Here is a 25,950-nt window from a genome sequence, read left to right on the forward strand (position 1 = left end):
TGGAGTTTTTAACAGAATTGTCGATATGTATTGCTCTCGGCAGCAATGTATCAGTTCTTATCAGGAAGTCCAAGTCGAAGAGAATGCATGCCACCCCTCTTCTAGTCATTCGGGTAGCGTTATAATCAAATAATTATTTTAAACTTTCTTGTCGATGGGATTTGGTGTCGATATTTAAATCTGATATGAAATTAGAGTATTCCTACAACTAGAGTAATCATGTATTCTTGTGTAACCATGCGACATTGCGACTCATAAACAATATTCCAATCCGGATTTTACATAGAGTAATCATGTAAATAAAAACCAACACAATTTCAGATGTTTTATTCAGACCTGTTTTTTTGCATTGGATTTGGACTGCTAGCAGTGATCAGCAACCTGACCTCCTCGTACCACAAGCTTCACTGCAACTGGAACACGGGACTTTACATCACAGGATTGGTTTCAGCTTCTATTACAGTTGTCCAAACCAGAGTCTTAACCAGCTCACTTACACAGAGGCTTGTGGAGGGTTAGTCAAACTTTAAAGTTTCTTTTTTATAAGATTAATGTTTCATTCTTGAAGCCAAAATTCCTGAATATTTTTTCGATTTCTTGTCGTGAAAGGAGGTTTAGATTGCACTAAAAAAGTTCTACTTTAACTGATATATAAACACACAGATAATTTCTCGAAGAAAAAGATGCTGAGTACAACACTGTTCCTTACTCTGGACCTTCTTACCTTACTCTGCCAACTCTACTTCAACCCTGACAATCCAGTGTGGCCGGTACTTTACCACTTTACCCACCTTTCCCTCCACTACATCATCACTTTCCACCACTCCAGTGTCCTCCAGAGACTAGAACACGTCACCAGTGTCAAACAACACCTCATGACCAAATTAATCAACAATAAAAAGGCAGAAACATCAGCAGAAAAGGCCATGATACCACGACCTTCGTTCAAAGCATCACCCCTCAGACGACCAACAAGGTCATGGTCCTTCGAAGAGACAACACGTGACAGAACCGCTCGGGAAGAAAACAGAAAGAAGTTGGTAGATCTCAGCTCAAACGAGGGCCTCTACGACAGTCTGACATTTTACCTAACTATAGTATGCTGTGTGCTGTACCTGCCTCTGGTCCTCGGTGAGAGAACCGTCTTCTCGGTCTACTTTCTAACTCTGTTCAGTACAGCCTGGTCCACCGTTATCTCTTACTGTGTCCAGGAGGGGTGCTGGCACACTTTCTATATCTGTTTAGGGTGGAGTGATAAGATGAGCTATCGTAAGGGTATAGACAGAAGTGTTTCCTTTAATGAGATGATTCAGTGTATGGAGTTTGATGATACTCAAGTTTCACCTGGGCCGTTAAACAGTAAGATAACCTTCGTAGACTCTATCACCAGACAGTCTCACCCAGGCAGATTGTGATTGTTTATGTAGTTGTACACTTACAGTTTATACATAGTTAAGTATAGATATTTTAGTTTAAGTTTCGCGTCACAAAAAAAAACATCTCGATTGAAGACAGGTCACACGTTATTGATACACTAAGAACCGTTGAAGCTCCGAACTGTTATAACTTTTGTTACAATTAATACTTATATGATTTGTCATGGTGGATGATAATGCTAATAATTGATTATTAGCTACTGTCGTGCACTTGATGAACTTAAAACTAATGCTTGATTCTTTTTTGCGTTTTCATTTTATCATAAATGATATTTTAAAAATACTTGTCCACAATATTGAGATTGGCAAACTTGATTATTCGATTTGCATACTATATTTGACAATTGACAAGCATATTATTACGCCAAACTTGCATCGCAATTCACAAATATCAAATAAAATTGTTCAACAAATATTAAAATTCGTGCACATCAAAACCACTGCAGTTCTCTGAAACTGTGAATTAAAAAGTAATTAATCATCAAAGCTTGATGGCGAAATGTCGGTTAGTGGCTAAAAAAGCGGTTAGTATTATTAAAACAGTTGTTAAATACAATAAGCATGATAAGACTCATGCTGAATATCACGATGCTTTAATTCTATAAATATATTCTATAATATTTAATTCTATAAATATCATACTGTCAGCGGATCGGTTGTCAATTCATATTATTATTCATCGTTGATAAGATATCAACAGTTCCAGCCCTCCAAGAAACGAAATTGTAATACTGTTCGAGGGACAAGAAGTTAGAAGCAATCTTGCAGTGGAGCCCATCGGCCTGATTCCGTTCGCTCTAAACATTTTATGAAAATGCCGAAATTAGATCACTTTTCTCCCTTTATTCTAGAGAATCTATGAGCAGGGTTATATCCCAAGTCTTGAAATGTGGACTCCTCAGGGTTCTGTTTAGCCTGGAACCTGCTGAAAGCATCCCCGCCCTGTGGTCGGGGTACTTGGTACTGTGGCTGATTCTGATTATTGTACCCGTACTGATTATTCATATTTCCAAGATTAGGATTAGTCCCGCTTCCTTCTTCATTGCTTTGTTCATGCTGGCTAATCTCTTGTAATTCTCTGTCGTACTCATATGCCAGTCCTTCCATAAACGCTTGTAATGCAGCGTGGAAGTAGAGCTTACTGTGTTTGTTAGAGTAGAAGTTGTTCTTCAAGTCTGGCAGTGCGTGTATCTGTAAATATCAACTTATAAACTCGTACATGATAGCAACGATTACAATATTTGTACAATAGTTAGGTTTATTTCAATTATAAGAAAATAAATGTTTACAACAATCATGACCATTGACCTTAATTCATCACAGGCCTTGAATGAGTTATACGAGGTGCTAAAAATAGGAAAATATAAATAACCGATGCCTCTTACCTCGCACCGAGGAATAAGATCAAGCTGCTGGTTAACCTCCATATTAACAAACTGATCCTTAGCTCCGCTCACCACAACAGTCCTAGTAGCGGTATTCATGTGAGACTTGGCAGGCTCTACAAAGTTACTGTAGGTAGTGCCTCGTGGGGAGATGAACACTGCGCCCTCTATAAAACTGTTGTCTTGTCGGTACACCCCGTGGTGGAGATAGTATGGGAGAAGTTTCTCACATCCTGTTTCCACACAAACCAGGATCAGGTTGTATTCCAGCTCGAACAGGGATACTATCTACAGGGGACAAATTTTAGTGAATTTAGCTAGCAAATCTGTGGATACTTACCTCGTTCAGCTGTATTAATGACGTTTCGATTTTATGTTTTGTATGTTCGAAATAAGTTTCTTAATATAAATGTAATCTCACCATGTTTGAATTGAACCATGAACAAAACAAAAACTTCTCCAAAGTTATATATATAAAGGCTATATATAAAGAACCGAACCTCAGTGAAGAATCCTTCATAAGTTTCCGGGATATGGATTGGCGGATCACTCTTACCATATCCTATCATGTCTATAGCAACAGCTCTAGCTCCGTGGGCACTAAGGAAGTCCAATGTTCCCAACTTGTTGAACATTTCGCCTGGGATTGTACAAATATTGTACATGATCTGAACAATCGTACACTTAAAGATTTCAGCAATCTAACTCTAAGTCAATTTTAAAGAAAGCTTTTTATCACTGATAACTAAAGAGTTCTTACCACTTGAATTCTCGCTATGGATGAGAAGAACGGTATGGTTAGCCATGCCCTCTGATTCCTTGATCCTATAAAAAACCCGCCTCCCTCCCAGTCGTAACTCTTTATAACCCCTCGTTTGTGCTTCCTCCGCCTCTTTCTTGGCTACCTTCGCATCTGTCGTAAAATCACCCAAATCTGCCGCCACATAGATGCTCAAAGATATTATAGTCAACATGAAGATAACACAGTAAGTTTTCAAGCATACCAAACACCACCGGGCTTTCTTCGCCGTATCATCGTCCGACATGGCAATGTCGAAACTCTGTTTGCTCATACTTGTACTACTATCGTCTATATACTTCTCGTGGCTCATTTTTGTCATGTACGGTGAAGTTTCCATGATGTCCATGACTACTCCAGAGTCCGCCAGGTCAACCTGTCTAGGGAACCGTTTGGGAGAGAAGGTTGATGGTTCCACACCAGCCTGGACCAGTTCGTAGTGATCGTACGACAAATCGTCCCCTTCGTCTTCATAGGGCAACGCCCCGCCGCGATAAGGAGCACTGTCTCTGTAGCCCAGACTCTCGTCACCGTACGGAACAGGAAACGGCGGGTTTTCGGAGTACATGGGAGGGGGCCTTTTCTTCTTTTCTTTTCTTTTGCCACTATCTTCGGAGTCTGTGGAATGAACTTTGGTAGGTTTTGTGTACTCGGGAATTTCTTCTTTCTCTCCCATAACCACATCTTGAGACTGAAACTCTCCCATAACCACATCTTGAGACTGAAACTCGACTAGTTTACCACCATTTCTAGGATACGAGGGGCCCTGTTTTGCTTCCTCATCACAAGAGCTGGACTCCACTACATTCACAGCACTGGCAGTGGCCGGCTCATCGAACCAGTCGTCAAAATAAGAAGCAGGATCAAAGTTAAAGACACTAGTCGACTCTTTCAGGATATCACCTAACAAGTCATGGTCGTCAGACTCCTGATTAAGGGGTCTGTAACCACTAGACATCAAATATAAATACTGATATACAAAGACGTATTAGTAAAGAGAGGACGAGAGCAGTGGTACAATATTATGTGCTGATGCAATAGCAGTAAAATGATAGGAGACTAGCAATGTAGTTGTACACGAAATGATGATAGCCCCGTTGATTCATGTGGTGAGTGTACCGGTGCAGTGGTAATTGTTAACAATAAACTGATGTCAGGAAATTTGGCGAAGAGCGAAGGAACTCCTTTTAAATGCTTGCTAATGATTGTATATCAGAGGGTTTTGATTGTTGTACTTTTAAACCGGGTATGGTAGAATATTTAACAACTTGAACTACTTTTATTTGAAAACAACTCTATCCGAGGATTAATTTCGGAGAGCTACTCAACACTTAAAGTATCACTATCACTTTTCATAAGCTCATACATGGTGTCCAGTGTGGTCACATGTATATTATAGTATAGTGTAACCAGAAACTATTTCGCTTATGGTTCTGTCGATGGTCTAACTCTAAGATCTTGAGTGTACACAATACATACCACTCCGGTTGGAACGTAGCCAAAATACTAACTCTAAGAAGACCCGGGACCCCCGAACCAGATATTTCATGCTTTCAACATTTGGAAGCCAGTTTACTTCATCCCCAATATGTTTTAAAGTTTGAAAACAAACATTTTAAAACATGAGCGTACACTATGACTATCTGCTGTTTCACATCAAAGGTGACAAGCCCCTCCAGCATGGCTTCAAGCACGGTCTTGCTTTGCTATTCCATAATATAGAGTGTTTTACATGTATTGAGTCGCTAGTCAGAGTATGCAAAATTTGTCAGGTTCTTTAAACACTGATTCAAGTAAAAGTAAAACTGTTTTATTAATCAAAATGATCGCCTCTTCACGAAAATTTAACAAAACATAACAATTAAGCTCTCATAGTCATAGTCATCATATATATATATATATTTTGTAGCTGTACTGAGTACTCCTACACATTAAAAGTCGGTGTTGATTAGATCTTCGAAATAAGTCTTTGCAACATTTTATTAAACATCGTTATCTGAGATAAAATTGTTCTAAAAGCAACTGGAATATTCACAAATCTTTAAAATAACTTACAAACTAGGAAAGGAAAACAAGTCTTAGGAAGACGTACAAAACTATGTGACTTAAAACGGTACAAAACTAAAATATACTGAGTAATAATCAAACGAAAAGAATGGCTGCGTACATTTTATCTAATCTATTAAAGATTAGTTTCTCGGAAAAAGCTAGATTTCTCTGAATCAAGCAGTAAAAATATATAAATAGTAATGAATATAACACGTCTCTGATAGCAATATTGTAAACTAAACACGGGTTATTAGGCTGAGATCATGTCAAATAAAATAAATAAACTAAACACTAAGCTCCAGCGGATTTAAAAAGGATGTGGTTACTATCGAGGGTGTTCATACCCCCATAACGCTCAAGGGTTTTCAATTGGGTCTGGTAGAACCCCTCTCTAGCTTCCATGGCCTTTTCCCTATCTGCTTGACTTATTTCAGGTTTAAATTCAAGAGCGTCCACTATAATAACAGAAAGGTGCGTACTAAGTGAAGAGTTATATAATTATAAGGCTACTGAACTAAAATCTAAATCATGATCAATATCTAAAAAGTGATTTACTAACTTACAACTTCTGATACCTTTCTTAATGTGGCTCTTATGATTAGAAAATCTCTTAGGGAGATTAGAAGTAGTATATCCTACATACGACTGTTTACAAGTTCTACACTCCATTAAATAAATAAGGTTATTACTCTGACAAGTTATATATTTAGTAATAGGGAAAACTTGTTTAGAATGGTGACTACTAAATTTGGAACAAGGGGACAGGAAACTTTGCTTACAAATATAGCATTTTCCACAGGCATGGCACCCTGCGTTGTCAGCCTCCCGAACAGCCGGCAATATTGCAGCGTCTGGTTCAAGAAATTGACTAGCAGTGGCTTCTCCATCTCTATCACTGCTTACAGTTCCACTAGCACGATACTTATTGTGTACAAGCATGCCACCGATAGTTTGATTCTTTCGGTGACTTACAAATACACTGTCAGCACGTACTAGCTTCTTCAAGGCTGGATCGAGATTAAGAAGGTGCTTATACTTGTGAATAATGCTCCCCATGTTGGGAAGTGCTGGATTCTGATCCATCACCATGGGTATTAGACAAGTAGTCGTCTCATCCTTATTTTTAGGGGCATACAAGTTTTTCCTATTTGTTATATCACTAAATTTGTTGAAAGCATCGTCTACAATACTAGAATGGTAACCACGGGCTACAAGGTAACCAGTATATACCTCCCTTTGCTCTAAGAAATTAGTGTCTTCACTATTGTTCTGCCTCACTCGCCTCGCCACACCATAGGGTATGTTTTTGAGAACATATATATATCAGTTAATACATTGTCTATCAAAAGAATTAACAAAAATGTGTCTATTAATATCACTATCTCCGATATTTGTGAAACGTAACATGTATCAATATCACTATCAGTACACATCCCGGACAGCTATAGCTTTTGGTATACAAAAATTGTGGGCCGGCTAAACATCCGTGAGACCTACATGGGGCGGGGGGGGGGGGCGGTCGCTACACTTTTTTACACTATTTTAAACTACACTGTTGCCTTTTTTTGTGTATGGTGTAATAAAAAAGGTTCACTTTTTTACACTATTTTACACTATTTTACACTATTTTACACTATTTTACACTATTTTACACTATTTTACACTTTTAATTACACTTTTAACCAAATTATCTTCTAAAAAATCTTTTTTTCCCCTATCATTTTCCAATCAGTCTTCACATAGTATATTTCCAAAGGTAAAGCATACCTTTGGTGGAAAACATTATCACTTTTTTACACTTTTAAGGCTATTTTATACTATGTAATTACGCCACACTTTTACCTTTAAAAAAAATGTATGGTGTAAAAATGTGTAGCGACCCCCCCCCCCCCCCCCCCCCCCCACATGGGCCATCGTTCACCAACGTGTGCAGACTTTGTTAGTTTACGGCAAACTTTACATTTTAGAAGGTGAACTTTACCCCTCAGAATGTTAACTGCCCAATGACCTACGCGTTATAAGTCGAGGTGATATTATTTGCAGTTATTCTGGAATTTTTCCCAACGTTCTATTAATCGAAGCCTCTCAAGTCTTTCAGAGACAAACGTGAAAATTTACAGAGGAAAGTTACGCTGCCATCATCAACCGGTCCATTGAGCTCGTACAAATTTAACGAATCAGCAGGTTACAAACCAGAACCTAGACCATGAGAACGTCCAGTTCTGTAAGACGACCATGTCTGTCATGAACCTACTTCGGACTCAGGCATCAGGGCCAACGTTTAATATTATCTGCCTTAGCTTTGGGTCTAGACAAACGGCTAGAGGATATCCTTTCGCGGGCCTAAAGAGTAAAGACCCATCCGGCCATCCCTCTATAAAGAAGGGCCGGGTCTTTAGGGATAGTCCACACATTACAGTCGGTTGGGTTACTGCCATGAGGCAGGAGGGGTCTAGAAGGGTCGGTTTCTGACGTAATTTGAAAGATCCTCAGTTACAATTTCTGAACCCACTTCTGCCTACATTTCCCACCATAAAACGACAAAGTCTCGAAGTGTGAGAAATTTCAGAATGGTGTTTTAACTATGTCTAGGGAAAATATGTAATCGTCTGACTCCATCAAGTGACAGGTCACTGGTCAGGCTATAACAACGTTTTACTTGGATACCATCCCTAAATTAATTGCTTTAACGATATTTCTGATAAGTCCCGGCCACTGTGAGACACATTCATGACATGTCTCGATACGGGTGTTACGAAAAGCCCTCAAGAAATTAGATTTAACAAGTGAAACTCTGTTATTACCACAAAACAAAAGGTGAAAGCGGCATTTTGAGACATTTTAGCGTAAAACTTTAAACAAAAGATTAAGTGCACTCTTTATATCCACACGAGTGAAATAAGCAAATCAACAAGTTTTTCTCTCATTGAAGATATTGTGAATTGCAAAGAAGAAATTTGGCAGACATATTGCTCGATCAATCGAATAGTTTCCTAACAAAAAGGAATTAGCATATTAACCATTTAATTGTTAAATTACCGCACTTAAATAGTGCTAACAAAGATATTTAAATTGAAAAGTTTCCTATGATTGTTCATCATAATTCATATCGCACTTACAAATAATAGGCTCAAACAAAAAAACTTTGTTTAAACAAAAGTCTGTTTCATGATTCTCACACAAAAACATACCCCTTATTAACGTTCAGATAACAAAAATAGGACATCAAAACAACCCAACCAGGGGACATATATACGACCCTTCATTTGAAATAGCACAAGCACTTCAAACCAGGCTCTCTGCTTTGACAATAACATCCTGGGCTTAACAACACATTCTCTCTCTTCACCTGTCATATGAAAATAAACCCTTACGTATAAACCGTTATTACAAATTAAAAATCATTTCTCTTTATCTAAACTTGCCGACTTGAGGTATGGGAAACTTTGTGCCTACTGGAGGAAAGGACATGAGCTTTGCTAGTTCCTCCTTACTGTCAGTGGAAAACCTTGGAGGTGGGAAGGTGGGTGGTTGACCCCCGGTAGTCGAGCTTATCACTGGCATATTGTTCATTCTGCTGTAGTACTGTAACTGGTCGAGGGCTGGGTTCCCACCCTTGAAGGAAGGTCGAGCAAGTTGGAGGAGGCTGTGTGCCGCTTCTTGGCTGGGCCGATGGTCTGGGCCGAGCATTTCAGGCTTCTCGCCCTGATTCTGAGAATAGAAATGTCTCTGCAGGTTTGCAGCAAAGGCATTCGTGTATTCGTTGGCATTAGCACTAGAAATATTTGGCATATTTGGTTTGGAAAACAAGGAGGCGTTCTTAAACGCGTGTCCGAATTGTTCGTTTGGTTTGAATGAAAAAAGTTCATTTTTCTTTAATTGCTGCTGAAGATGATGCTGCTGTTGTTGCTGCTGTTGCTGCTGCTGTTGTTGCTGATGGTGTTGCTGCTGGAGTTGTTGCTGTTGCTCCTTGAACAGCTGCTGATTCATACTTGCCAGGGCATGTTGGGGTATCATTGTGTTCTGAGTCTGGTTATTCTCATGAGAAGTGAAGTGAGGTTGTGGCTTGAGAACTGGGAGGTTGGCGTGCTTGCTCCACTGCAAGTCACGGCGCTCTGGCTTGACAATGACCTGAGGCTTTGAAGCGCTGATGTCACCGGGACCCATCATTTCCTGGCTGGACACAACATAACCTCCTAGACTTCGGGGACTGGCGTTAATGAAAGGTTTAATAGGCGGCATGTTTAGGGGAGATGTGTAGGTTCTGATTACTGATTCCGGCCCGTACATTTCCTTGGGAATGGGCGTCAGCTTGTTGGCATTCTTAACTTTCTTTGAATGAGGGCTGTAGCTGTTGATAACAGACTGGGTAGTGTTCTCCTCTTTCTCTGGTACCTTGTTATCTGACTCCTCTCTAAAGGAAGTCGGGGTGAGGGCGGTGGCGGCAGGTAGGGTAGTCGGGGTACTGGCAGGTGTGGTTGGTGTCGGCACAGAACTGTTCGGCGCAGCTGGTATTGGCACTTGTGCTGTGTCCTCCTCTTCCTTCTTTTCTACCTTCACCGGTTCCTCTGCTTTCTCCTGAAACAGTGACCATTCGTTAGTACTTAATAATATATGAGTTAGCGCAGCTAGTTAATCATATGTTAGAACCAAATTTCCTGGTCTATTTAGTGCAATCAGAGCGGCAAGAAAATGTTGTAATTTGTAGGTATTCTTTATTTCCAATACATATAACAGTATGTACTTATAACCCAGGGAGGTCAGTTAAATACTTGGTTTGGTGGTAAGTTAAGCTGGTTAAATGGCCAGACATATTACGGTAATAAAGATCTAATTTGGCGGTAGAAAATGGGAGGAACAATTAATACTTAATAGTGACTGTTATTGCTTGCAGTTGCCCTCGCCGCGCTATTACAAATACATATTGCATATCCAGTTGTTATCGGGAGAAATCTGGGGATAAATGCTGTACACCAGCGGACACATGAAGCTGTACAGGAAGGACATGTCAGCCAGTCCTTTTTAAAGAAGTCCTGGCCTGGACCACATATTTCTAGATAGTTATCCCACTAAATACAGACAGTCTAGACAGTTGAGTGCGTGCTGACGATCACGATTCTACTGCAGATCTCTCTCTCTCTCGCACATTATATTATATAATGCGGATCTAAATAAAGACTATGAGCTATCTTTTTCTGGCGAGAAAGAAAACCTTGTAACGCAACAAATACTCAGAAACCTAAAAGTTCTGTAATTCCAGTTAAACAGTGATCCTGAATGGAGAGGAATGCCAGGTTATACGGGCACAGGACTCGCCTGACATCATCAGGAAACCTATCAGCGAGCTCTGGGTGACAGATTGAGAGCCATGCAATCAGACACGCTGACTTGAGAGACTTGTACAGCTGTTTATTGGTCCAGGAAACTTGTGACATTTTAATGATAGCTCGCTACTCAGCAGTTCATATACAGGTCTTCCCCATCCGCACCGTAATGGCATGCTGCTACCTCGCGCCCTACCGTTAAACAGCTAAAATAGCAAAAATTAAGACAATTAAGTTATAAAGCGTGAACAAAAATCTGTCATCGCCCTAGAGAAACCATTAGAAGTGTCTGATAATATGCAATCAGGAGTTCCTGAGCTGTCACCACCTCCAGTTAGTAGCAGACATTGATAAACAGAGCGAGAACACGGTATATATGCTCTGTCCAGCCACTACGATTACGGCTTGATAACCCCAACGTTAAAGCCCTACAAGACATATGAAAAATGCCGATAGTGCCCGCCTAAGTGCGAGTCTATGAGTGGTGATGAATGGGGTAGAGAATGTAACGGAATACTTAATGACAAGATATCGGAGATACAGTTTCCTTCGTCCGACCAATAGACTAACACGTCCATGTAGAGGTTTAGACATTGTCGGAGTTAGTGAGAGCCATATATTATTAGAGGATGCTGTTTAAAAGTAGGCGCATCACATTCTACTGTGCGTTATATTCTCAATAAATTCAACCGCCTTTCACATCAACAAATAGCCAGAATTAGATGGGCTGATAACTTTTAACAAGTTCGATAGTTGTTTAACAGTTAATCTCACTCAAATCTCAATTGATTCAATTACTGAAGTTTTAACAAGTTTGTTGTGTCTACACGAACGGCTCAGGTTGCCTTCAGTTATAACCCTTTGAATATTCACATAACTCTTCACAAGTGCTTGCTCCCTTCTACTTGACCGCAATTTGATTTTATAGCTTTTCTTCTTGCGAAAATTCTATTACAATCTCTGTGTTTGCATGTAGCGAATAATGCAGTGGATACTAATGGAGCCAGGAGTAAGGCCGGTGCACGTTAAACATATGCACGTAGTGGTACTGATAATATTTGTCCAAGTATTAATTAATCTAAAGAAAGCTGTCTCGGTCAGGCCTTCTATTACAGTAAAAGTAGCACAGGTTGACTACTTTATTGGGAGTAAGAGAAGCTGGTTCACTTTGTCACGGAGAGTGCAAACTAATTATACTCGGAATGGAGATAAAATGTGTGACGACACATGGCACGTGTGATGGTAATATTGTCCAGTCTTACTAAAGTCAAGAACGACTGTTAAAAGATGGACAAAGCGGGCTTTGTGCTGGCATAAGTAGACTATTGTGTTGCATCCTACCGCTACAATCGAGAATGAAGTCATTCCAAATGTAATTTGGGCACCTATTCTACTCAGTTTCTGGGGGGGGACCATCCAAGAAAAACGTGCTTTGTGCTCGATCGAGCCGGTTTCTTTGTATAAAATTGCGCGGCTCGGAGCGCGCACTCTCAAAAATGCTGATAAGAAGCTCTTTAATCACCAGATATGCAAAAGTCCGAAAGTAAAAATGCGTGTTTTAGACGTAAGAGTTTTTAGGTTTCGTGACGCAAAAAATCGTTACGATATTAGAAATAGAAAGACAGGGTGAAGTGTTGATTAGTGCGCTGACCGGTGAAGTGACAAATAGTATTGGACTGGATAGATGCCAGTAGACTAAGTATTTGCTAAGGAAATGAAGCCTGACAAGCGGATTGGAGACTCCACATATTTTTACGCAACTCATTGGTTCCAAATAAATTTTCGACATAATTTTAGGCAGCATTCCTACAAAATTAAATCACGAATGACATATGGGCTAGTATGGACAGTAGCTGAAGAAAGAAAGATACCATGGGCTAACTTTGTACGATAATACCACATTTACTGCGGCCAAACCGATATATTTCAGGGCAGGCCTAATCCGATAATACGGAGACGCTAATTCAATCAAGACACGTACCGGCTGAGTCTCGGTTTTTTCTTCGGTGGGGGTCTTATCATCGTTGGAGGTTGCACTGGGACTGGGAGATGGGACTGGAGCAGGCACTTGATCGCTGGCAGACGGCTCACTTCCGCCCTTCTTCACCTGAAGATAAAGTGTTAACATAGGTGAAGTTGTTGTTTCGTAAGAATCGGTTCTATTTGTCAAGTATGTGTTAAACAAATAACCAGAGCGGCAAAGCACTGTTACGAGTACTACAGTTTAAAATTCAATTTGGCCGAGTGGTCAGTGGAAACATTTTACGTTCATATTTCAGCATACATAATGTATCAACATTTTAAAACATATATATATGCAATTTTAAACTTCTGCCACCTGTGTGCCCTATATATATATATATCTGTCGCTAAGTTAATAGTGGCTGTTGAGTCACGATATATATATAGTAAATTTAGACAAGTCTCAATTTACGCCAGTCGAAAGTGAGCTGCTGAGCCCGTGTCTTACGCTTGCTTACTCAACATTGCACATTACTCAACAGCCAAATTGGGGAAATATCAAGAACAGGGAAGTGTTGCAGCGTGATTCGTGATTGGCGGCTGCAGTATGATCTTATTTGGTGTTTACATGCTACGTCACACGCTCAAAAGCCACGTCTATCACTACTACGAGAGTTGAGAACTGTAGGGTGCACAATACATAATGCATGACATAATTATCAAGGTCAGGAATGTTCATGGTTTGTAAGCTTAATACGGGACCAATTGTCTATTGAATATTGTCATTATCACTTGTTATTATAAGCTCAACCATTGTTATTGAAACTCAACCATTGTTATTACAAATACATAATCAATTACTCGAACACAATATCATATAACTACTGCACTACTGATTCCATGAGAGAGTGAGCTGTTTATAACATCATTAGCTTTGATACCGTTAACTAGCTCCCTCCACTTAGCAGTACCCCCGCCAGCAAATCAGAAGTGATGCTAGTGGCGGGGAAGTGATGCGCGGTCCGTTCCTTGGAACACGCTCTAATTGTATTGTTTATACTTGGTCATTACTCCGACACGTGATACGCCAGCAGCACGCCTCCTTATCGTCGGTCGTCTCCTCACTACCACTCTCATATTTGCCAGTATTTTGACAAATCTTTTGTCTTGGTATTGGACAGGATGAAAGGCATAGACCGCCTGCTCTTCTTCTCCCGTAATAATAAGGTAAAGTCTATCCCACGTCTCGCTCTGCACTGCCTTCATCCAACAAGCAGGATTAAAATTACAGCTCGCATAATTGCTTGATTGTACTCCAATTAGCAGTGCACAATAGACATGTAAAATTTGTATTATGTATGCATAGCTACCACCACATTATGCAGAAAGCGCAACTCATTTGTCTCAAACAGAGAGCCTAATCTTATCATTACCGACACTAAAATGACTAAAGACGTAGCATATCGAGAGGAATAATAGTATTGGGAGGTTGAGACACCACGTAGTAATTGTGTTTAACCCGGCCCAATTACCAGCTCCCTTGGAACAAACAAAACACACAGTAAAGAAAACAGAGAGAGAGAGGGGGAGTGTACGATGAGGGGGGAGTGTACGATGAGAGAGGGGGGAGTGTACGATGAGGTAAACAAAACAGACAGAGAGGGGGGAGTGTACGATGGGGCCCTGGAGGCTGTTAAACGTACCTTTTTTATCTGAGCGGTAGGACCACGTTTCTTCTTGCCTTTGTTCCTACCACGCTTACTGGACGTCTCCTCGTCGCCCTTCTCGCTCTCGCTGTTGAGACTGCGTTTGTTGCGACCGCGAGTGAAGTGGTCCGCCTCGGCGGGCGCCGCTTCTCCCAGCCTGAGGACACGTTATCATGAAATGTCATTACGTGGTGGTGTTGATTGTATACCGAGCGTTAATTTTACAGCCGGCTAATTCTGAGGGAGAGAGCCTAGAACGATCACTGAACGTGTTTAATAAGGCTGCTACTTAGGAGGGAATTCCTACAAGTATTTTATATACAAGATATATGGGAGCGGCATAGAGGGAGCCTGCATTTCAAATAAACTAGACACCCCCCTTCTTGCTTAATTACGAGTTATTAGCTTTGTACATATAAGCACTGCTCTGTGAGAGAAACAATGCCAACATTATGATGACCCGCCAACTTTCCAGTTTCCACCCATACCGTAAAATATCTGGAATTCCATGCATAGTGGGTTCCTTATTAGATTTAGGAGGTTTGCGTCACTGAGCTGCGGGGTCACTGTAAATGAAATAAGAAGCCACAGGTCACAGCCCGGCTGATAAACATATTTCCTATTAAGGGAGTAGTTTCCCAAGTTTATACCGGACACACGTGTGTGAGTATGACAACAAATCGCCTGTTTTGCTATGTGATGTCATTGCACTACGCACTATCCAGCCTTGATTAGATAGTGCAGCCTCCCAACCGATTAAAGGTCATTAAATCAGGCCAGTCAGCTAGAGTACATGAGATGAGCTGAATTAACAGGTTATATCTGTGAACTTGTCTGAGGGTCAGGACCGGAAATTTGATCTGGCTTACAGTAGGGGGAGTATATTGTTGGTGCCTAACATTGTAGCGGCCTAACATTGTAGCGGCTCCCGTGCCATCTTGTAAATCTTACTCAAATATCACAATACCTTACAATTACTTACATGTTACACGTTCTATTATCACATGGAATTTTATCACATTTAAGGAGAATTTAACCCCGATATAAACAGCGTAAACACATTAAATAATATTAAACAAAGGCTCCCCCATCAAATATACCCTATCATATAATATGCTCTCTTAAAAAGTGGGCGCCACACAACACAGCTCTTATTTCTCCCCCCTGATAGACTTCCCGGGCTGATGAACATATAATAATAATAATACATGCCAGATAAGTGCACTGTTACCCCTACCCTGTCGTTATGCCAACGCAGACCAGGTCTCACTACTACAAACACTCAACACCTTTAGATATGGACACAGTGCACTGCTCTACAGCCACCACGTCAATAGATAGGCACTAGGAGCAGATCTGACCACCCTTCCGGCCCACTTCTGTCACCTCATTAACTGTACAAATACCACGTAGTCGTTCCACGGAATAGTATTATAACAACTACTCTCCCACCCACCCCGGCTATGTGCCATCCTCCTCACAGCTACCACGGAAAGACAATTGCCAAATAATTTTTTCACTAATTGTACAAGTAGTTTTTCCTTTTCTCGCTAATTTTCTCGGTAAATGTACATTTTTAGATATCCTGTCTGAATTAGTAAGCCATTGGACAGAGCAGTATATGCGGGGTGTTTAAATGAGAATGTGTTCAAGATGGGCTTCAGTTGTCCAGGATATCCTAATTTGTGTCACAGTTTACTGCACGAATGGTGGGTGGGCGCTACCCGACAAGCGATTAACACTGGACAGTAGTGGGTGGACGCTACCCAAAAGTGGGCGCTACCTAATAAGTGAGTGGGCGCTACCGAAGAACTGCCATATTCACTGGTTTAACTGGTCTGTACCCTGTACCTGATAACCTGTGACACCCTAGAAGAGTGATAGGTGCTATCTGACACCTGACAACTGACCGTGTGCTATGCATCATTACCGCATGTTCTAATTTAATAAACGGTGGGTGGGCGGCGGTACACGTCAAATACTAAACACTAATACTTGGTGGGCGGAAGCTAACCTGTGATTATATTATACATGATATGCTGCTTTACAAACCGGAAGTTGTAACAAGCCAGGATGTGATTTTGTCCCACATATTATTATAATAACAAGATAAAACTTATTAATAAGACTAGTACAGATGGCTCTCTATATATATATAATATTAAAAACTCATCACTACCTCTCTCTCTCTCTCTCTGTCTCTCTCTCTCCCTCTCTCTCAGGTAAGAGAACTCAGCAGTGTATCGATACATACTATGCAGGATGTTATTACATCAAAAGTAGTGAGGAGAGAGGCCGAGAGGGTTATGACAGGTGTTTTAAATGTTGTGGGAAACAGTAACTAATACTGGTCTAAATGTCTGATGTTACTGGGAGTTGCTCTCCTCCACAACCAACAGCTCCACATCATACATATTTTAACACGGACTCCTCTCTAGCGTACCACTCGGTGATGACTCTTATCAGTGTTATGCGAGGAATTTTGGTCACCTTATAATAAGACCATATCACACCTAGGCCTAGTAGCGTGTATTGTCGATACATTTTAATTGGAGTCAGGGCAGAGGACCAAGGCCAAGGACTGGGTGATAATGTGGAGAATCTCCACTGGAGGTTATTTAGGAGGGGGAGGTGGAACAGCGGCGGATTTTAAATTAGGTCGGGGAAACATTAGATTGTGACAGTTTGTCTCCATATATTTTAATTGAAATCTGAGAAGATTCAAATTTCGTAATATTATAATGAATTACATATTTACAAGGGGGAAGTGGAACCAAACGGATCTAAAATTAGATTTTGACATGTCCACCTGACAATCTCGATACATTTTAATTGAAATCAGAGCTTATGTCCAAGAGCGGGGTAATAATTTGGATATTTAAAAAGGGGAAGTGGAACAAGATCGGATCTAAAATTAGATTGTGACACGTCCTATTCAGAGCCGTGACACTTTATTAATTCGTTTGAAAGTGGGGTGAGCTCATTAGAAGAAGCCGGTACATTTACCAGGAGATTATATGTGCTCTGATTAGCACCCCTCGGTGGTGCCAGCTCCCATATTTAATATGATCCATGTGAGAAAGCGGAGTATTTAATATCTCTCCTAGGAGAGGGCCGTTATCGGTTTAGATGTAATATGTAATGATCTCAGCCTGAGAGAACACATTTAAATACCCAGCCTCCCCCTGCTCAGCCTATGCTGCTGACAGTACCTCTATTTTAGTGTGGCTTCAAGGTGGCATCTTGATTAGGAGGAGCTACCGACTGTTAAAACGTCCGGGAATTCCTACAATTCAATCTTCTGTGGAGCGCATCATTAACCCTCTAACAAGTTGAGAGGAATTAGTTTCAGTCTCGGTACTCCAGAGTAACTGTGAATGAAGTCACAGCGAACTGAGCGAACTGAGCAATGAGTTAACAGGGATTATTGCCTAATCGGTGTGTCCGTAAATAGTGGTGTAGGTTTACTGCGGGATGGAGAGAGGGAGAGGGACGGAAGCCTGCAATACAGCGGTATCAGAAAGAGACACTTGACGCTATATCTCTCTCTTTCTCTCTCGCTATATATGATTTGAAAGTGCCGGACCTATTAACCACATACTCGCGTCTCTCTAACGGTAAATAATATGTACAAATATTGATATATATGCACAGTCGTATGCCGCAGCCATTAGATCAAGCCGCAAACAATATTCGTGTACACTGTGCAAATGAGGGAATAAGATAAAGACAATTGTAATCACATTTTAAACTGGCTGAAACGATCTGATGATCCAGGGAGAGAGAGGTTTCGTACTTAGTATAGAACTCCAATCATGCTACTTCATACTTTTGATAAGCAATCATTTTAAACGTTAAAACTAAACGGTAAGTGGCCGTGGGGTCGTCTTGTTGGAATATGTGGCTAGCAGTGGGGAGGCCGCACTTTGTTGTGACACGTGGCATCGTATCAGCTCAGCTAGCACTGACCAAAGAATGTACACGAGATATGTTTTGACGCGTTAGAAACAAGCCTGGATAACATAACCGCTAGAAAAGTGAAAAGATAAAGAAGTTAAGCTTACCTGGGAGGTTGCCAGTTGTGTTTCTCTATGTCGATAAACGCTCCACAGTACGTCTTACCGCGCCATTTCACGTTCATCACAACCAAACCCGCTGAAATCAAGGACATGTTCAGACGACGATTAATTGTTCAACCATATAGAAGATTTAGTAATACATTCAGACAAATTTGATTGAGGTTTTAGTTTCAAATTCAAGGGTTGATACTATTGAGTTGCATCGGATAACGTGTAAATATATCTCCTATTATGGGCACACAAGAACACATAACTTTATTTCAAGTTGGTGACTTTATGAGGATCATAATATCTGAATATGTAGTAACAAGTAAAGGTGTGTGAGGGGACATTAAAAGCAGGCCCCCAAGCACCGATCATAATGTTATTACGAGTGACTCTAAAAGCCATTTGATCATTATCAAAGCAAAGCGTTCACCGCCTAATTTGTTTTCAGCCAGATTTCCCATGGAATCTTCATTTAAAGTATTTAAAGTACTCTTTGTTTGACTGGGAGTCATTCATTATCTGGCCACACAACTCTGTATCTTCCTTCTTTAATCGGAAAATAATATTGGGAACATTACTACACAATTCTAATTAAATCCTTTATTAATTCAACTAAGTGCTAGTGGAGATATTTAGAGAATAGAGAGCAAATTTAATTCTGTGGGAAATTATCTTTACGAGGTTTAACTGACTTATAGTAAGGGGAAAAGTGGCATTCCGTTGGATTTGAATGTTCACAAGGATTTTTCAACGGAATATGGTAGTTAGGACCCCTACGAACATAATTAGACTTGTTGCCAATTTTGTATCTCAACAGAAACACCACTTTTACCACTTTTTACCACCTCTGTACCACCTTTCTGGTTTGCCAAATATCTTTAGTTGTGAACATCGTAGAAGGCTGCAAATTAACCTAGAATGTTTATCTTATCAAGGAGTAAAACTTTTGTATCAAAAATTTTTACATTGGACAATCAGCTAATTGGATAATTACCAATTAGTTAATCACCAAAAAAAGTGAAAATTTTTTATTGGCTCAAAATGATTGAAATCGTTTGAAACACGGAGAAATGTAGTTTTTAGAAAAACTTCAAAAATTTTTCACTTACAAATTTTTTTCGAGACTTGGAAAAAAAGTTTGAAAATTTGAAAATATTTTTTTCCGCCAAAGGTGATCGAATTGCATGAAACGTGAATAAAAATGCTTTGCAGTAAAACTTCGAAGATTTTTAGATTGGGGAATTCTAAAATCATCAATATTTGAAGTTGGAGTTCAGTAAATCTCGACATATTTTAGTAATTAGGAATAGCTTAGCGGAAAGGGCTGAACCTGAAAAAGGTTAACCACACAATATTAGAGTTTCATAACTAATTACAATACAGCTTTATCAAATTCCACATAAAGAAACAGCACAAAAGGACCATTTAAGATCGAACCGATTTTACCTGCTGTTCTATCATTTTTTTTGATTTCAATGATCAAAACCTCTGTACTGTCAATCTTGCCAATCTATACCGGGTATCTGAATGTACCGGACCTTTTTATTTACCTCTATAATTAGACCCAGTTGTGCAAGAAATCCGATTTCTCACAGGGGTTTCTTTTAACTGTGCACTTTTTGTCACTCTCGCAAGAGGCCCGGTATTATAGGGGGGTATAGGAAGCGTAAATATACCTTCCATCATCCACTGTGGCTTTTTTGTATTGTGAATGCGCATGCCGCTTCGTTTGCTATGCCAGATACCTCAAATAACCCCCATATCTCATTACCAGGGTCGGGATAGAGCTGGAGATAGCATCGAGAGGTTGCTAGAAATAGCTAGATTTAGAGTAAACTGGTGGTAGCTGGGTGGTGCTAGCATGGATGTAGCAGAACGTAGCTACACGGGGTTTCATTGGAGTTGGTTATTTTAATGGCCAAAGAGTGCCGGAACTAAAGTTACTTAAGATTGCAGTTGAGGGGCAGTGTAAACCACGGTGTAGTCACGGACACAGAGCTACAGTGCAGGAGTACTGCAAAAGAACAGTGCAAGTGATACAGTCTGCAACAGTAAAACGCCGACAAAGCTAGACTTAGAGTGAACTGATGAAAGCTGGGTGGTGCTAAAATGGAGGTGGCAGAACGTACTAGTACTACATGATGAAAACAGGAAAACTAAGGCTGGTTGAGACCTAAAAAGATGTAATCTTTCCTGATAGATCCAGTGAAGAGCGAGTAGCGAAGAGTTTGATCATTAACCTAAAGCTCTAAAGAAGAAAAGGGCTAAAGAGACTCGCTTAGGTACGGCAAGGTCTGTAGCCTTGATAAGAAGATACCATGAAGTAATTCATGCGGAAAAGTCGATTTATATAAACGGTTTCGTTGGATCTAAAAGGGGTGGGTCAGTCTCTCTGTTTTCATCAGATTCTGATAAAAAGCTGTTAAGCTCAGGAAGGTGATCTTAATAGGTCGGATAGCTGTACCTGGTTGCTTCCAGCCCACCCTTGTCGCTTGAAAATAAGTTCTCACCCCACCTCTTCCAAAAATGCAGTTACCAGAGCAGGAAACTCTTCTTCCTCCTCTTCTTTCAACCCAAACACAATCAGGTTCCAGCTCCTCTCCTCCTCTGCAGCCACAATCTTATCTCCTTCTTCGGCGTTTTACTGTTGCAGACTGTATCACTTGCACTGTTCTTTTGCAGTACTCCTGCACTGTAGCTCTGTGTCCGTGACTACACCGTGGTTTACACTGCCCCTCAACTGCAATCTTAAGTAACTTTAGTTCCGGCACTCTTTGGCCATTAAAATAACCAACTCCAATGAAACCCCGTGTAGCTACGTTCTGCTACATCCATGCTAGCACCACCCAGCTACCACCAGTTTACTCTAAATCTAGCTATTTCTAGCAACCTCTCGATGCTATCTCCAGCTCTATCCCGACCCTGGTAATGAGATATGGGGGTTATTTGAGGTATCTGGCATAGCAAACGAAGCGGCATGCGCATTCACAATACAAAAAAGCCACAGTGGATGATGGAAGGTATATTTACGCTTCCTATACCCCCCTATAATACCGGGCCTCTTGCGAGAGTGACAAAAAGTGCACAGTTAAAAGAAACCCCTGTGAGAAATCGGATTTCTTGCACAACTGGGTCTAATTATAGAGGTAAATAAAAAGGTCCGGTACATTCAGATACCCGGTATAGATTGGCAAGATTGACAGTACAGAGGTTTTGATCATTGAAATCAAAAAAAATGATAGAACAGCAGGTAAAATCGGTTCGATCTTAAATGGTCCTTTTGTGCTGTTTCTTTATGTGGAATTTGATAAAGCTGTATTGTAATTAGTTATGAAACTCTAATATTGTGTGGTTAACCTTTTTCAGGTTCAGCCCTTTCCGCTAAGCTATTCCTAATTACTAAAATATGTCGAGATTTACTGAACTCCAACTTCAAATATTGATGATTTTAGAATTCCCCAATCTAAAAATCTTCGAAGTTTTACTGCAAAGCATTTTTATTCACGTTTCATGCAATTCGATCACCTTTGGCGGAAAAAAATATTTTCAAATTTTCAAACTTTTTTTCCAAGTCTCGAAAAAAATTTGTAAGTGAAAAATTTTTGAAGTTTTTCTAAAAACTACATTTCTCCGTGTTTCAAACGATTTCAATCATTTTGAGCCAATAAAAAATTTTCACTTTTTTTGGTGATTAACTAATTGGTAATTATCCAATTAGCTGATTGTCCAATGTAAAAATTTTTGATACAAAAGTTTTACTCCTTGATAAGATAAACATTCTAGGTTAATTTGCAGCCTTCTACGATGTTCACAACTAAAGATATTTGGCAAACCAGAAAGGTGGTACAGAGGTGGTAAAAAGTGGTAAAAGTGGTGTTTCTGTTGAGATACAAAATTGGCAACAAGTCTAATTATGTTCGTAGGGGTCCTAACTACCATATTCCGTTGAGAAATCCTTGTGAACATTCAAATCCAACGGAACCCTTAAATCGACCACTTTTCCCCTTACTATTAATGAATTCTTATAAAAATATGTGCAGTGTGCTTACTTCCTCAAATCATTAAGTTTGGTGTTCTTAAATTTATTTAAAGACGCGTAGTTCATAGATTAGAGAAGCCCATCAAAATAAATTCTGTGACCTCAAGCATCCAAGCATCAAGTCTTTAAGGTTTCCATAAAAAGCTTTCGTGTTTAAGTTTTAAGTTCATGGATATATGATTATTACAGTTACGCAGTTACGTGGATAAATGAACCACTTAAATGTTAAACGTTTTGGTGGTTATCTTTATGGTTTGAGGCCGGATAACCACACATTATAAAGATAGCAACTCAGCAACTGACCACTAAACGTTTTAAACCAATCACCAAGCAAAGTGAACTAGAGCACAGTGCCTCTAGACACAGTGAACAGTGCCAGTAGACACAGTGAACAGTGCGCCAGTAGACACAGTGAACAGTGCCAGTGTGCCACTAGATACAGTGAACAGTGCCACTAGATACAGTGAACAGTGCCAGTGTGCCACTAGATACAGTGAACAGTGCCAGTGTGCCACTAGACACAGTGAACAGTGCCAGTAGACACAGTGAACAGTGCCAGTGTGCCACTAGATACAGTGAACAGTGCCACTAGATACAGTGAACAGTGCCAGTGTGCCACTAGACACAGTGAACAGTGCCAGTGTGCCAGTAGATACAGTGAACAGTGCCAGTAGACACAGTGAACAGTGCCAGTAGACACAGTGAACAGTGCCAGTGTGCCACTAGATACAGTGAACAGTGCCAGTGTGCCACTAGACACAGTGAAAAGTGCCAGTAGATACAGTGAACAGTGCCAGTGTGCTGGTATATACAGTGAACAGTGCCAGTGTGCCAGTATATACAGTGAACAGTGCCAGTGTGCCAGTAGATACAGTGAACAGTGCCAGTGTGCCACTAGATACAGTGAACAGTGCCAGTGTGCCACTAGACACAGTGAACAGTGCTAGTGTGCCACTCTGATGAAGGCTTTCCAATACCATATTTACAGTCGGACTTTGTTAAAGGAAATCATAACTTTGGAATTATTCTCAGATAAAGGAGGGTTACAGCAAGAGTCAAATTAAGCAGAACAGGAGGTTTCATTGCTATTTCCAAAGTGAATAACGTAATTATCATAAGATCATAGCATGGCGGCTTTCCCGGTGTACAAATAAGATATATCAGGACAAGGGGACTGATGAGTTGCGAGTCCCTACACCATTGTCCCCCTAAATCACAATAGAACAAACACTCCTCCTTGTCAAATCGTTAGTGAGCAACTGAGCCTCCTGGCTTTTAGAAAACAATCGTTATGCAAAAATTGGTTAACAAAACAGTGAACACTCACCTTCAACATTTTCTTGCCAAATGTAAGCCTCGAGGTTGACATTAGTCCCAGCCATGGTGGAGGCTTCGTTTTCGGCCGGTTCTGGCATCGGGCCTGGTAGGGCTGGTGATGCGTTCTTCTTTGTCTTATTCTGTGTTAACTTCCGCTTACCTGACTTTCCCTCATGTGACATTGCTAACGAAACATCGTGTTAAGTCTATTGCGTGTTATAATTTATGATAGCATACTGTTACTGATAAAAGGAATTAGGCCAGTAACTGAATACCGATAAGTGCCCCCCTTCACAGTTCACTCCACAAAAGTTCGGGGGAAGTTTCATGTACTGATGTAGCAAGTCAATAGGGTGGTCAGAAACCTACTGTTAGATTAGGGAGGGTGCGAGTAACAGGGTGTCACTGAACAATTAGGGGTCACGTGCTCAGTGGAGAGCGGCAGCTGAGCAGGAGTGCCGCATGCATCAGGCGGCTTTTAATGTTAGCGTGTGTGGTATGCAGCTTCATTCCACAACTGTTCTATTTCGGGGACTTCCCTCGAAGAGAACTTTGAAATTTACAGTTTATTAGCACGAATTTCAACACAACTCAAGTCGAGCAATCAGGAAATACAACACGACAAAACAGTGTAAATATTACGTTTAATATGAGGGCGTAATATACAACATAATATCAGCTCAGTCGTGCAGATCACGCACACACACCAGATTAAGTATGTATTAGTACTGAGACAAGGCTGCTGACAGGACAATGATCTATCACAGACGAACTGGAAGGGGCTCGACACATGAGAGCTACAAAACACACACACACACACACACACACTCAATAGGGCATCTTCAATAGCACATCTACTATTGTAAAACAGACACTCTTGTAAGGCTTACAGTATAATTGGTGTTATAACTTGTAGTAATCATATTAGAGAGGCATATGTATTTCATGGCTCCGGCGCCAGCACAAAAATAACACATTAGCAAGGTTAATATGCAGGAGTAGTAATAAATGGTCCGTTGGGCAGAAGGCAGCAGCAGCGGCTGGCAATTTATAAAACAATAAAGTGTATTGCTCTCCGTGTGCCACATTCTAGTCGGATCCCAACCGTTCTAAAAGGCTATCTCGTTAGCTTTTCGTGTTAAAAGCGATTTCTCAACGGTTATCACCTCTCTAGATGATTCTTAAAACATTTGGACTTCATGGCAAGGTTGAAATACATGCAATGAGGGCGTTTTCGGCCACACCCTTTTTCAGGGTTTCGCGGTCACTCGAATTATTGTATTTCAGCCCAGGAAGGTCTTAAAGACTATTCCGATACACCAAAATGTGCCTAATAGCCACATTTATATACAACTTATGAAGCAACATATACCTTAAAATGCTTTGTTTCGGAAATATGGCCGAAAAACGGTTTTTGGCTTGACGCAGTTCATAATTTCCGTGATTTTTGGCATTTCCGCCTAGGAAGGTCGTAGAGACTATTCTGATACACCAAAATGTGCCTAATAGCCACATTTATATACAACTTATGAAGCAACATATACCCTAAAAGGCTTATTTTCGGAAATGTGGCTGAAAAACGGATTTTTGTCGAGCAAACAATGACAATATTCACAAATGGGCTATTGGACTGTTAACTAGAAAGGTCTTAAAGACTCATGAGCAACACAGCATTTGTCACAAGATGTAAGATGACTCACTTTGTGTCCAGAAACACCTACAAAAATTGGAGAATGATCTACTTTATTGGGCATCTCTTTTAATGGGCCAGGCCAGCAGCATATTTGTGTCTTACGAAATGGCAATTTTTCAAAATTACGGTTTCTTTAGTAAAGGTCAATGGGTCAGTTGCAAACAGCAAATTGT

At 40.4% G+C, this 25,950-nt stretch overlaps 3 protein-coding genes across 3 annotated transcripts; 1 reads left to right on the forward strand and 2 right to left on the reverse strand.

The window, feature by feature from the left end:
- The first annotated feature begins 345 nt into the window (after positions 1-345).
- Positions 346-1,679, forward strand: LOC134811431 (uncharacterized). The gene is made up of 2 exons (XM_063818259.1): positions 346-514; positions 664-1,679. The coding sequence occupies exon 2, from the start codon at positions 684-686 to the stop codon at positions 1,413-1,415; it is 732 nt and encodes a 243-aa protein (XP_063674329.1). The 5' UTR covers positions 346-514; positions 664-683; the 3' UTR covers positions 1,416-1,679.
- Positions 1,680-1,792: 113 nt separating this feature from the next.
- On the reverse strand, positions 1,793-4,660 carry LOC134811430 (uncharacterized). Its single transcript, XM_063818258.1, has 4 exons — positions 3,582-4,660; positions 3,322-3,461; positions 2,822-3,109; positions 1,793-2,627 (listed from the first exon to the last, which is right to left on the reverse strand). Exons 1-4 carry the CDS (start codon positions 4,576-4,578, stop codon positions 2,265-2,267), a joined length of 1,788 nt encoding a protein of 595 aa, XP_063674328.1. The 5' UTR covers positions 4,579-4,660; the 3' UTR covers positions 1,793-2,264.
- Positions 4,661-9,038: 4,378 nt separating this feature from the next.
- LOC134811545 (uncharacterized) lies at positions 9,039-24,292 on the reverse strand. Its single transcript, XM_063818481.1, has 5 exons — positions 24,095-24,292; positions 18,726-18,816; positions 14,659-14,818; positions 12,975-13,100; positions 9,039-10,247 (listed from the first exon to the last, which is right to left on the reverse strand). Exons 1-5 carry the CDS (start codon positions 24,264-24,266, stop codon positions 9,081-9,083), a joined length of 1,716 nt encoding a protein of 571 aa, XP_063674551.1. The 5' UTR covers positions 24,267-24,292; the 3' UTR covers positions 9,039-9,080.
- Positions 24,293-25,950: the final 1,658 nt, after the last annotated feature.

Source organism: Bolinopsis microptera, chromosome 2, assembly GCF_026151205.1.
Source record: "Bolinopsis microptera isolate Bmic1 chromosome 2, MBARI_Bmic_1.0, whole genome shotgun sequence".
NCBI classification, from domain to species: Eukaryota; Metazoa; Ctenophora; class Tentaculata; order Lobata; family Bolinopsidae; genus Bolinopsis; species Bolinopsis microptera.